Source organism: Salmo salar, chromosome ssa09 (assembly GCF_905237065.1).
Source record: "Salmo salar chromosome ssa09, Ssal_v3.1, whole genome shotgun sequence".
Taxonomy (NCBI): domain Eukaryota; kingdom Metazoa; phylum Chordata; class Actinopteri; order Salmoniformes; family Salmonidae; genus Salmo; species Salmo salar.
In genome coordinates, this window is record NC_059450.1 from 140,195,391 (window position 1) to 140,209,566 (window position 14,176).

Sequence of the window (14,176 nt, forward strand, 5' to 3'; positions counted from 1 at the left end):
AAGAAGGGCACTGCGTTCATCCACCTCTGGCCTGCATGCCTCCCTACCTCTGCGGAAGCACAGTTCCCGCTCAGCCCAGTCAAAACTGTTCGCTGCTCTGGCACCCCAATGGTGGAACAAGCTCCCTCATGACGCCAGGACAGCGGAGTCAATCACCACTTTCTGGAGACACCTGAAACCCCACCTCTTTAAGGAATACCTGGGATAGGATTAAGTAATCCTTTTCTCTGTAAATCGTCTGTGAATTTACATTTGCGTTTGGGTATTTTTACACTGTTCTGGAGCCATGTGCCACTGTTGACAAGCAAGCTGCTGCTCTGTCTCTTGGCTGTTGCCATGGTGAGGGTAATAATTGAGATGCAGTTTGACCAATGTTTGCCTAGGCCTACATGACTCACCAATGGTGGCGTGTGAGAAGGCGGGACCTAAAGAGAATGGTCAAAGCAATGCAAAACCCCAAAAACGCACACGATGAATGGCGACTGTAGAAAGCAAAAGCCGAATCCCTGACATTTTGGGCGATTTAGAAATCCCGTCCGGACGCATTTTTTTTAGGTCCAAAAAGAGGACATGTCCGGGAAAAAGAGGACGTATGGTCACCCTACATAATCTAACCGCTTTTACTATCACAGTCTGATGAATTAGGCTAGGCATAATCCAGTGTGATTGTGGATTAAGAGGCCTAATATTTGATAGCCTATGACAATTGTATAACATCAGATATGTTCCAAATACCCTTAGCAATTTAAGACAACTGGGACATGGGGGAAAAAAACGAGCTCTGACTGGGAAACATCTTTCAAACGGTCATCTGACTCGGAATTCCAACTCGGGAAGTCAGGCCTCTTTCTCGAGCTCCGACTTTCCGACCTGAAAATCACTGACGTCATGATTGGACCTCGTATTTTTCCCGAGATCACAGTTGTCTTGAAAGCACCTAGGTATCACCAACAAAGGTGCGTTCACAATACATCAACGGTTCTACACTGTTATACTTGGTCTTCGATAATCCAGTGTGACTGTGAATTAACTATTTGAAATGGCCATTTAATTCGATACCAAATGTCAATATGAGACTTTTGGTACGAGTAGTACTTTATACCAATAATTCAGACTGGCATTATCCCGGACAGCTACAGCTGGCTTCGGTGGGTCCTTCAGTCTTGGAGGAAAGATTAGTAGCTAGCGGTTAGCCGTGGTCAACATGCCGACTGTCAGTGTCAAAAGGGATCTTCTGTTTCATGCCTTGGGCAGAACATACAGTAAGAAATGTTACTTACCTTTTTAAGTAATATATATTCAGTAAATTGTAGAATTTTTCGGCGTTGTATTTTCAGACAAAAGGTACCTATATATATATATAGCGAGATGGCTGCTTAAGTTAGCTACTGTGGCTACCTAGCTAAAAGAGTGGCTGATGCCGTGGCAATAACAGCATATCACGCTTTTTTGTGGGTTGTTTAACAACATATCACATATGTTACATACAAAACGGCATATACTCTGTTTCTACTGAATAGTGATTGAAAACATGATTTGATAGTTGACAGAACTGATGATGCTTGTTATTTCACGACGATTGCATCATTTCCCTATCCAGACCTATCCTACCCTGCTAAGTTACTGTACTGACCACCACATAGCTACGTCCATTTAACTAGTACAATTTGATTTAAATGAAGAATGGAGGTGGGACCATAATATACGAATTATTCCAACATATTAAAATGATTTTCTCTTTCCCTTCATTTCAGCTGATGAGGAATTTGATGAGTTGTGTTTTGAGTTTGGGCTGGAGCTCGATGAGATTGTGAGTAGAAGACAGTGAGGATGAACCTCAGCCATATCCACTTGTTTGTGTGATAGCCCAAAAACAATACATTGGTTAACTATTCTAACCCTGTCCTTCAGACCTCAGAGAAGGACATCATCAGTCGTGAGCAGGGGGACACCAAGGCACAGGGGGCGTCTGATGTGATTTTGTATAAGATCGATGTTCCAGCTAACCGCTATGACCTTCTGTGTCTGGAAGGGCTGGTCAGGGGCCTGCAGGTCTTCAAGCAGAAGTATGTAAAAACATCTATATGGAGAATTGTGTGCTTAAACATGACTTTTACATTGCCAAAGTACTTCAGCTTGTGCTGCTTTATTGTGTGTGTTGTGTCTTCAGCTGTGTATTGACATGTCCATGTGTGTCTGGCTCCAGGATGGAAGCCCCTCGCTACAGGCGTGTGAGTCCAGCCAGCAGTGAGCCTCAGAGGCTGGTCATCACAGAGGAGGTGGGTGGAAAACATGGACCAGACTCTCTGTTTAATGACCTGGGTTTGGGGCAGAGTGTAGGGTTGGGTCATTTGGTCATCACAGAGGAACGGAGGGAACATCAAATCAAATGTTTATTTGTCACTTGCGCCGAATACAAAGCAGTGTGACAAAACAACACAGAGTTACACATAAACAAACATACAGTCAATAACACAAAAGAAAAGAAAAATATAAAAATCTATGTACAGTGTGTGCAAATGTAGAAGAGTAGGGAGGTAGGCAAGAATAACAATAACGAGGCTATATACAGGGGGCACCGGTACTGAGTCAGTGTGCGGGGGGTACAGGCTAGTTGAGGTACTCTGTAGATGGTGGCGAAGTGACTATGCATAGGTAACAAACAAACAGCGAGTAGTAGCAGTGTACAAAAGGGAGGGAGGGCGGGGAGGGGTCAATGTAAATTGTCCGGTGGCGATTTTATTAATTGTTCAGCAGTCTTATGGCTTGGGGTAGAAGCTGTTGAGGAGCCTTTTGGTCCTTGACTTGGCGCTCCGGTACCACTTGCCGTGCGGTAGCATAGAAAACAGTCTATAACTTGGGTGACTGGAGTCTCTGACAATTTTATGGGCTTTCCTCTGACACCGCTTATTATATAGGTCCTGGATGGCAGGAAGTTTGGCCCCAGTGATGTACTAGGCCATTCGCACTACCCTCTGTAGCACCTTACGGTCAGATGCCGAGCAGTTGCCATACCAGGCGGTGATGCAACCGGTCAGGATGCTCTCGATGGTGCAGCTGTAGAACCTTTTGAGGACCTGAAGACCCATGCCAAATCTTTTCAGTCTCCTGAGGGGGTACTGAAAAGGTTTTGTCGTGACTTCTTCATGACTGTCTTGGTATGTTTGGACCATGAGAGTTCGTTGGTGATGTGGACACTAAGGAACTTGAAACTCTCGACCCGCTCCACTACAGCCCTGTCGATGTTAATGGGGGCCTGTTTGGCCCGCCTTTTCCTGTAGTCCACGATCAGCTCCTTTGTCTTGCTCACATTGGAGCAGACTCTCTGTTTACTGACCTGGGTTTGGGGCAGAGTGTAGGGTTGGTTCATTTGGTCATCATGGAGGAGGGGGAGGGGGAAACATGGAGCGGACTGTTTACTGACCTGGGTTTGGGGCAGAGGGTTGGTTCATTTGGTCATCATGGAGGAGGGGGAGAGGGAAACATGGAGCGGACTGTTTACTGACCTGGGTTTGGGGCAGAGGGTAGGGTTGGTTCATACATCTTGTAATGAATGAACCACCACAGCAGTCCTTTGTGACAAGATGATGAGTTAAGATATTGAGCTGTTGATGAATTCCTCTACATTTGTTGAGGCTGTGCAAAGGAGGCTTTGGGTTTGTGTTGGAAGTAAGATATAGTGTTTAGAGATAAATGAGAGAATCCTGACTGACTGTGGGTGCCCCTGTTTGTGCCTGTCGTAGACAACTGCTGTGCGACCCCACGCTGTGGCTGCAGTCCTGAGGAACATCACCTTCACACAGGAACGTTACGACAGCTTCATCGAACTACAGGAGAAACTCCATCAGAACGTCTGTAGGTTAGTCAGACACCTAACACATCTCTACCTTCACAGAAAAATATATACAACTCACACACACAAGTTTGACCAACTCAGTGGCCTTGAGGTTAGTGTCTGCCCTTAGATTGGAATGTTGGGGGTTCGCTCCCTGTTTGAGTCATACCAAACACTCTGATGGCTCTATGCTTGGATTGTGGGTATGGCTCTGCCACAGTTCAGCATCCAATTGGTGTACTTGTACATCAAGCTGCCTTGCTCTACAAAAAACAGGAGATTGGGCCATAGGCTTCTGGGCCATTCTGGCTCGGACAAGGCTTACTTATTACACACACAATTTCACCTCTGCATATTTATTGCAATGTTTTGGTCAGAGACCTTTTTCAATACCATGCCTTCATACTTCAGTGATGGCTTTCAGTGTGTTCTTCTCTGGTAGTCTCTGAGAAGTTGTCTCAGTGGATGTTGTGTGTGTGTGTGTGTGTGTGTGTGTGTGTGTGTGAATTGACTAATCTGTGCTCCGTAGGAAAAGGACTCTGGTTGCCATCGGCACCCATGACCTGGACACCATTTCAGGCCCCTTCATCTACACAGCCAAACCACCTGGTGACATCCGCTTCAAACCTCTCAACCAGGCAAAGGAGTACACCGCACAGGAACTCATGAGCCTCTACAAGGTGAGCAGGGATTGGCTACAGAGGTCATGAGCCTCTGTAACATGAGTTGTGATTGGGTATGGCTAGAGGTGTTTTATTTCTGTCATCCAATCTTTCAATTTGTATTTCTCCCTCTCAGACAGACAGCCACTTGCGACACTATCTGCACATCATTGAAGATGAGCCTGTATATCCTGTCATCTATGACAGCAACGGCATTGTTTTGTCTTTGCCTCCAATCATCAATGGTGAGGACACACACATACAGTGCATTTGGAAAGTATTCAAACCCCTTGACTTTTTACCCATTTTGTTATAGCCTTTTTCTAAAATTGCTGAAATTGTTTTTCTCTTATCAATCTACACACAATACCCTATAATGACCAAGCAAAAACAGATTTTTAGAAATTTTAGCAAATATATTAAAAATAAAAATGACATTTACATAAGTATTCAGACCCTTTACTCAGTACTTTGTTGAAGCACCTTTGGCAGTGATGGGGAGCGTCGCTGCACAGCTATTTTCAGGTCTCTTCAGAGATGTTCGATCGGTTTCAAGTCCGGGCTCTGGCTGGGCCACTGAAGGACATTCAGAGACTTGTCCCGAAATCACCCCTGCGTTGTCTTGGCTGTGTGCTTGGGTTGTTGGCCTGTTGGAAGGTGAACCTTCGCCCCAGTCTGAGGTCCTGAGTGCTCTGGAGCAGGTTTTCATCAAGGATCTCTCTGTACTTAACTCTTTTAATCTTTCCCTCAATCCTGACTAGTCACCCAGTCCCTGCTGCTGAAAAACATCCCCACAGCATGATGCTGCCACCACCATGCTTCACCTTAGGGATGGTGCCAGGTTTCCTCCAGACGTGACGCTTGGCATTCAGGCCGAAGAGTTCAATCTTGGTTTCATCAGACCAGAGGGTCTTGGTTTTTCAAGATCGGAGTCCTTTAGGTGCCTTTTGGCAACGTGAACATTGGGTTCTTTCTCTCCTCCCTGACCAAGGCCCTTCTCCCCCGATTGCTCAGTTTGGCTGGGCAGCCATCTCTAGGAAGAGTCTTAATGGTTCCAAACTTCTTCCATTTAAAAATTAAGGCTGCTCTCTTCTTGGACCTTCAATGGTACCCTTCCCCAGATCTGTGCCTGGACACAATCCTGTCTCTGGGCTCTATGGACAATTCCTTTGACCTCATGGCTTGGTTTTTGCTCTGACATGCACTGTCAACTGTGGGACCTTATATAGACAGGTGTGTGCCCTTCCAAACCATGCCCCATCAATTGAATTTACAACAGGTGGACTCCAATCAAGTTGTAGAAACATCTCCAGGATGATCAATGGAAACTGAATGCACTTGAGCTCCATTTCAAGTCTCATAGCCAAGGGTCTGAATACTTACGTAAATAAGTTATTTCTGTTTTATTTTTAATACATTATGAAAAATGTCTAAACCTGTTTTTGCTTTGTCATTATGGGGTATTGTGTGTAGATTGATGAGGAAAAACAATTTAATCCATTTTAGAATAAAGCTGTAATGTGATAAAATGTGGAAAAAGTCAAGGGGTCTGAATATTTTCTGTATGGACTGTAAATGCCCAAACTATTAACCTCGTGGACTTCCAATATTGATTTACCCATGGTATGCTATAGATACTGTTCTGTGTCTTGTTTTTCAGGGGACCATTCCAAAATCTCCTTGAATACAAAGAATGTTTTTATCGAGTGCACAGCCACTGATCTTACCAAGGCAAAAATTGTGTTGGACATGATGGTGACGATGTTCTGCGAGTATTGTGAAGAGCCTTTCACGTGAGTCCAGGCAACAGCTGTTTAGATTTCTATGATTGAAATGACTAATAGTTAAACCTAATATGTTATTGTGTGTAAAATAAGACCATGAATTAGTAGGAATCTGTTATAGTAATAAGAATTTCCTTTGCCCTGCCCCACTTTAAGACTCCTCTTGACCTATCTGACATTCTGTCGCTCTCTCTCAGGGTAGAGGAGGCTGAGGTGGTGTACCCAGACGGAAGGACCTGTCAGTACCCGGTACTGTATTCCCTCACCATCACCCTGCAGTCTGTTTCCTTTTGTGGGAAAATATATTAGAACCCACTGGTCAATATGTACATTCTGATTATCCCCATTCTATTTGTAACCCTCAACCTTTCTGCTATACCATGTGACCTCAGGAGCTGGCTTACAGGAAGGAAACTCTGTCAGCCGACTTCATCAACCGCAAAGTTGGCATCAGGTAACGAAGTGACTTGAAATGATATCCAACCTTGTTCGTGTAGAGCTACCCTCCTGTAGGTTTTCACTCCAACCCTGTTCCTGGAGAGCTACCCTCCTGTAGGTTTCAACTCTAACCCTGTTCCTGTAGAGCTACCCTCCTGTAGGTTTCAACTCCAACCCTGTTCCTGGAGATCTACACTCCTGTAGGTTATAACTAACCCTGTTCCTGTAGAGCTACCCTCCTGTTCCTGGAGTTATAACCTACAGGAGGGTAGCTCTCCAGGAACAGGGTTGGAGTTGAAACCTACAGGAGGGTAGCTCTCCAGGAACAGGGTTGGAGTTGAAACCTACAGGAGGGTAGCTCTACAGGAACAGGGTTAGTTATAACCTACAGGAGGGTAGCTCTCCAGGAACAGGGTTGGAGTTGAAACCTACAGGAGGGTAGCTCTACAGGAACAGGGTTAGAGTTAACCTACAGGAGGGTAGCTCTACAGGAACAGGGTTAGAGTTAACCTACAGGAGGGTAGCTCTACAGGAACAGGGTTAGTTATAACCTACAGGAGGGTAGCTCTACAGGAACAGGGTTAGTTATAACCTACAGGAGGGTAGCTCTACAGGAACAGGGTTGGAGTTGAAACCTACAGGAGGGTAGCTCTCCAGGAACAGGGTTGGAGTTGAAACCTACAGGAGGGTAGCTCTCCAGGAACAGGGTTGGAGTTGAAACCTACAGGAGGGTAGCTCTCCAGGAACAGGGTTAGAGTTAACCTACAGGAGGGTAGCTCTCCAGGAACAGGGTTGGAGTTGAAACCTACAGGAGGGTAGCTCTCCAGGAACAGGGTTGGAGTTGAAACCTACAGGAGGGTAGCTCTACAGGAACAGGGTTAGTTATAACCTACAGGAGGGTAGCTATACAGGAACAGGGTTAGTTATAACCTACAGGAGGGTAGCTCTACAGGAACAGGGTTGGAGTTGAAACCTACAGGAGGGTAGCTCTACAGGAACAGGGTTGGAGTTGAAACCTACAGGAGGGTAGCTCTCCAGGAACAGGGTTGGAGTTGAAACCTACAGGAGGGTAGCTCTACAGGAACAGGGTTGGAGTTGAAACCTACAGGAGGGTAGTTCTCCAGGAACAGGGTTAGAGTTAACCTACAGGAGGGTAGCTCTACAGGAACAGGGTTGCAGTTGAAACCTACAGGAGGGTAGCTCTACAGGAACAGGGTTGGAGTTGAAACCTACAGGAGGGTAGCTCTCCAGGAACAGGGTTAGAGTTAACCTTCAGGAGGGTAGCTCTACAGGAACAGGGTTGGAGTTGAAACCTACAGGAGGGTAGCTCTCCAGGAACAGGGTTGGAGTTGAAACCTACAGGAGGGTAGCTCTCCAGGAACAAGGTTAGAGTTAACCTACAGGAGGGTAGTGCTCCAGGAACAGGGTTGGAGTTGAAACCTACAGGAGGGTAGCTCTCCAGGAACAGGGTTAGAGTTAACCTACAGGAGGGTAGCTCTCCAGGAACAGGGTTAGTTATAACCTACAGGAGGGTAGCTCTCCAGGAACAGGGTTGGAGTTATAACCTACAGGAGGGTAGCTCTCCAGGAACAGGGTTAGAGTTATAACCTACAGGAGGGTAGCTCTCCAGGAACAGGGTTAGTTATAACCTACAGGAGGGTAGCTCTACAGGAACAGGGTTAGTTATAACCTACAGGAGGGTAGCTATACAGGAACAGGGTTAGTTATAACCTACAGGAGGGTAGCTCTCCAGGAACAGGGTTGGAGTTGAAACCTACAGGAGGGTAGCTCTCCAGGAACAGGGTTGGAGTTGAAACCTACAGGAGGGTAGCTCTCCAGGAACAGGGTTGGAATTGAAACCTACAGGAGGGTAGCTCTCCAGGAACAGGGTTGGAGTTGAAACCTACAGGAGGGTAGCTCTCCAGGAACAGGGTTAGAGTTAACCTACAGGAGGGTAGCTCTCCAGGAACAGGGTTGCAGTTGAAACCTACAGGAGGGTAGCTCTCCAGGAACAGGGTTGGAGTTGAAACCTACAGGAGGGTAGCTCTCCAGGAACAGGGTTAGAGTTAACCTTCAGGAGGGTAGCTCTCCAGGAACAGGGTTGGAGTTGAAACCTACAGGAGGGTAGCTCTCCAGGAACAGGGTTAGTTATAACCTACAGGAGGGTAGCTCTCCAGGAACAGGGTTGGAGTTATAACCTACAGGAGGGTAGCTCTCCAGGAACAGGGTTAGAGTTAACCTACAGGAGGGTAGCTCTCCAGGAACAGGGTTAGAGTTAACCTACAGGAGGGTAGCTCTCCAGGAACAGGGTTAGAGTTAACCTACAGGAGGGTAGCTCTCCAGGAACAGGGTTAGTTATAACCTACAGGAGGGTAGCTCTCCAGGAACAGGGTTGGAGTTGAAACCTACAGGAGGGTAGCTCTACAGGAACAGGGTTGGAGACCTCTCCTCTAAATGCTAAACAGAATTCTACCAACATGCCTTACATTTACATGACTCTCTTATCCAGAGAGTCTTACATGAGCAATTAGGGTTAAGTGCTTTCTCAATAAAAAAAATTATAATCACCTAGTCGGCTTTGCGATTCAAACCATCGACCTTTCAGTTACTGACCCAATGTTCTTAACCGCTAGGCTACCTGCCGATGTTTAAAGTTTGTAATGCTTTAACGTTTGTAATCTCCAGTGAGTCGACTGAGCAAATCGCTCAGCTGTTGACCAAGATGTGCTTGCGCTCAGAGGTCATGAGTGACGGCGAACAGATTGAGGTGGAGATCCCGCCCACGCGCTCTGACGTCATCCACGCCTGTGACATCATGGAGGACGCCGCCATGGCGTACGGTTTCAACAATATTCCCCGCACCACGCCGCGCACATATACCGTAGCCAGTCAGGTGAGGGTTTCTTCAGCTGGTTATTCATTAATGAAGTTGATTGGTTGTTGACTGGAGCTGCTGGTTGGGTGCTATTAAGTGGTGAGGTCTTATTTTCCCTCTCATGACTGTTGTGTTTTTAGCTCCCACTTAATAAGCTGTCAGAGCTACTGAGACAGGACCTGGCTGCTGCTGGATTCACAGAGGCCCTCACCTTCGCCCTGGTAATGACACCTCACTCTCTCTACCTTTGTGGACCCCAAGAAGAGTAGCTGCTGCTTCTGCAAAATCTAATGGGGATCCAAATAAATAAACACATTTTCATGTGTTGTATCTGTCTTCCTGTGCAGTGTTCTCAGGAGGACATAGCTGACAAGCTGTTGAAGAACATCTCAGAGACCAGAGCATGTCACATCTCCAACCCCAAGACAGCTGAGTTCCAGGTGGACCACCATTACCGTGGATTAATCATGTCTCTCTGATAACATTATAAACTGTCCCCCTTTGGTCTCTGAATGATCTCGTACAGTTGCTATACACTACAGCAATTTCCCCCTCTGATGTGAGGGTTTTTCTCCACTGGAGGGTGCTGTGTGACTGGGTGGGTGTGTTAACAGCAGTGCTCGTCTTCTCCACCAGGTGGCGCGCACCACCCTGCTGTCAGGCCTGCTGAAGACTGTGGCGGCTAACAGGAAGATGCCTCTGCCTCTGAGGCTGTTTGAGATTTCAGACGTGGTGCTCAAGGATGAAACCAAAGGTGTGTTTGTGTGCGGGTTTGACCTAAGTATTCATAATAGACAGTATTCATGGATATGTGTTTAAGTAATGTCATTGTATGCCTGCCTTTCCAATTTCTTTATTAGGACAAACATGAATTTACATATTGATTCCCTCATACTCAAGAATACACACACTGTCATTATCTGTTTTTATAGACATCCTACAGTATATTCTGATGCCCATGTTGTCCTCTGCTCTCCCTCTCAGACGTGGGGGCCCGGAACAACCGTCGCCTGTGTGCTGTCTACTACAACAAGAGTCCGGGGTTTGAGGTGATCCACGGTCTGATGGACAGGGTCATGCAGCTGCTGGAGGTCAAACCAGGCCAGGGAAATGGCTACCACATCCAGGCTGCTGACGGTAAGACAACCAGGGAGCCATCTCAGTGGTTTAAACTGGACTCCGTTTCTTTCAATGGCAACTGATTGGTGAATGCTCTGGATAGGTTTTCAGTTTTCACCATGGTGCTTTCAACTGACGTGTCAAGCCTGTCCAACTAGCCTCCTGAGTGGCGCAGTGGTCTAAGGCACTGCATTGCAGTGTTGTGGCGTCACTACAGCCTGGGGTTCGATCTTGTGGCTGGTCATCTGCAAGCTGATTTCGGTCGTCGGTTGAACAGCGTTTCCTCAGACACATTGGTGCGGCTGGCTTCCGGGTTAAGCGAGCGGGTGTTAAGAAGCAGCGCGGCTTGGTGGGTCATGTTTCGGAGGACGCATGACTCGACATTCGCCTCTCCCGAGCCTGTTGGGGAGTTGCAGTGATGAGACAAGATCGCAATTGGATATCAAAACATTTTGGAGAGAAAAATTCAAAACAAGCTTGACCAACTCAGTGGTCATAAAGGAAAGGAGGCAAGGAAAGGAAGTGGTATAAAACTAAAACCCATATCATGGTTTCACAGTTCACACCTATCCTCAACCTACAGTACAGCTGTGGCTGTATTTCCAGTGGAAACGATTCTAGGGGGTATTTTGTCCACTAGTGAAGTGAATGTTTTCCCATGGCACTCATGAAACTTGTTCCACAAATCAGTGTTTTTATTAGCTGTGGGTTCTGCAGGGCTCAATTAGCTCCAATCTCTCCCATCTGTGTCTCTCACTCCACCTCACTCACTCACCACAGGATGTGTCTCCTGTCACAATCAGTGGGGAAATCGATGGGCTCAAGGACCACCGAAAGAGAGGGATGAGGAGGGGGTGAGGAGGGAGTGCAGGGGTGTGGAGGATAGAGAAACGGGGAGGTGGAGGGTAAGAGAGCGTGTCGTCAGCAGTGGGAGGCAGACTACTGCTGCAGTGCGCTTCCCTGGGTTGACAGGGAGATCCATGGGCATTTAGACTGCCTGAAACAAACACTCAGAGCTACAGAAAACGCGTAGACTGTCACATTTACACACTGTTATGCAGAGAGCGAGAGCTGTCAGTTGTCTCACTCATAGCCATGCGGTGTAGGGCTGAGTGGTTAGGGAGTTAGCGGAAGGAGAGCCTCTTAAGGAGCAGATGCCCACGTTTCACTTAACAACTGTGTCAAATTCAGCCCTTCCCATTCACTGTTAAAGGCATGCTGTACCCCCCTGACTGTGGTTAGTGTTGACCTTGGCTCAGTGAGAATGAATCTGAAGAGGGTTTTCAGGGTTGGTGGAATAGGTTGTCACTTGTCAGGCTGGCTGTCTGGCTATTAGTGTAGCATTTTTAATGACTGGTTGTCAGGGTGCTGCCCTGGAAGACAGACACACACACACACACACAGATCACGCAGAGATTTGTCTGTTGCTAGTTATGAGTAAGTATCTGAACAGTGGCTCAGGAGTACATTAGCTTTTACGGGCAAAGCAGTGTGGGAAGAACTGAAGCACCATGGGAGCAGAGAACAGAACAGCATAGGAACGGAATGTAACATGTCTGTGGAAGTGGAGTCATGGCAACCCTGAGCCTAGCTCCTCTTGAACAGGCTCTAGAAGTCAGTGTTTTAAAAAACACATCAATGAGTTGTCTCTCACATTTGAGAATAGTTCTGTCTCATTTTGGCTTGATCTTAGGTGTTTCGTCTGTGTAGAAACATTCAGAGACTACATTTTTTATGTTTATTTTCAGTGGACCACTGAGAAACCTCTTCACCTCTTCTTCCTTACCACCCTCCTCTGTTTCCCCTCTTTTCTTTCAGATTCCACCTTCTTCCCTGGTCGCTGTGCTGAGATCTTTGCGCACGGGAAGAGCATAGGACGCCTCGGGGTCCTTCACCCTGATGTCATCAACCGCTTTGAGCTCACCATGCCATGCTCCGCCCTGGACATCGACATCGAGCCCTTCCTGTGATGTCACACGCAGACACGCGCCTGAACCTGTAACACCACCAAACTCATCTACTCATGTTCAGTCCATCTCAACACAGGCTTTCCCAGCTCCAGCAGAGTACAGCCCAACCTGCTGCAGCTGAGCTCACATTTTCACGCAAATCTCCCATTGACATCACATTGCAAGCTTGAGATATGTGCGAAAGTAAGGATTCGGCCCCAAATGAATTGTTCAGTTTATATCATGCGTGGTATTTCTGTTGACAAATGTACAACAGTGTATGAAGTAACCATTGAAATTATAGGCTGGTATATACAAATGATGTGGCTGTATTTTTATCTCCATGGTAATTAAAGTGAATGAGATGTCAGCCTGTGACTCAGTCCTGTGTTTTTGAATTCATCTCAATCCTGCATCATTTGAGCTTTAACCAATATACTGTACTATACAATTTAAAGACATTGCTCTGAGCAATTGTATCGACTCCAGTCATTTACATTTAAAGGTTTGTCGTATACCATATAGGCCTAATGCACTGTATGAGTGTAAATAACAGGAAGCCACAAAGCTGTGGTTCAACAGGTTTCCTTGTGGTGTCCAACTGGTATGGTCTTGTTCGGTGGGTTAATGGTCCTGGGCGGAGCTTCATCTACTTGATACAACAGGACATGAACTCTGACATACCATACAGTACTGTAACTGCAGGTGTTGCTTAGGTCTGTTTCCGTGTGATAGTTATTTCGGACTTCCTCACCAAGGCAAGAAACACGTTAAATAAAATCAGTGTAACATTGAATCTTTTCATTTGTCTTCTGTCTTTCAAAGTTACACGATGTGTGAGAAATATAGAATCAATGTCAGATGTATAAAAAATGCAAATGTCAGAACATTCTTACACAACACTTGAATGATGACAGGATCCTAGCATGTTTTATACAGTATATTCACCACCGTTCAAAAGTTTGGGGTCACTTAGAAATGTCCTTGTTTTTGAAAGTAAAGCACTTGTTTTGTCAATTAAAATAACATCAAATTGATCAGAAATACAGTGTAGACATTGTTCATGTTGTAAATGACTATTGTAGCTGGAAACAGCAGATTTTTAATGGAATATCTACATAGGTGTACAGAGGCCCATTATCAGCAACCGTCACTCCTGTGTTCCAATGGCACATTGTGTTAGCTAATCCAAGTGTATCATTTTAAAAGGCTAATTGATCATTAGAAAACCCTTTTGCAATTATGTTAGTACAGCTGAAAACTGTTCCGCTAAAGAAGCAATTAAACTGGCCTTCTTTAGACTAGTTGAGTATCTGGAGCATCAGCATTTGTGGGTTTGAATACAGGCTCAAAATGGCTAGAAACAAAGATCTTTCTTCTGAAACTCGTCAGTCTATTCTTGTTCTGAGAAATGAAGGTTATTCCATGCGAGAAATTGCCAAGAAACTGAAGATCTCGTACAATGCTGTGTACTACCCCCTTCACATAAACCGTGTTTGATACTGTTTTCTAAG

The 14,176-nt window shown here is 46.0% G+C and overlaps 1 protein-coding gene across 1 annotated transcript; it reads left to right on the forward strand.

Annotated features, from left to right (window-relative positions):
- The first annotated feature begins 1,190 nt into the window (after nucleotides 1-1,190).
- syfb (Phenylalanyl-tRNA synthetase beta chain) lies at nucleotides 1,191-13,458 on the forward strand. The gene is given in 16 exon segments (NM_001139817.1): nucleotides 1,191-1,262; nucleotides 1,755-1,810; nucleotides 1,912-2,066; nucleotides 2,207-2,279; nucleotides 3,744-3,859; nucleotides 4,365-4,515; nucleotides 4,634-4,742; nucleotides 6,158-6,290; nucleotides 6,479-6,530; nucleotides 6,674-6,735; nucleotides 9,405-9,612; nucleotides 9,735-9,815; nucleotides 9,942-10,034; nucleotides 10,231-10,348; nucleotides 10,579-10,731; nucleotides 12,532-13,458. Coding segments are annotated over 16 exon segments (1,770 nt in total). The 5' UTR covers nucleotides 1,191-1,204; the 3' UTR covers nucleotides 12,684-13,458.
- Nucleotides 13,459-14,176: the final 718 nt, after the last annotated feature.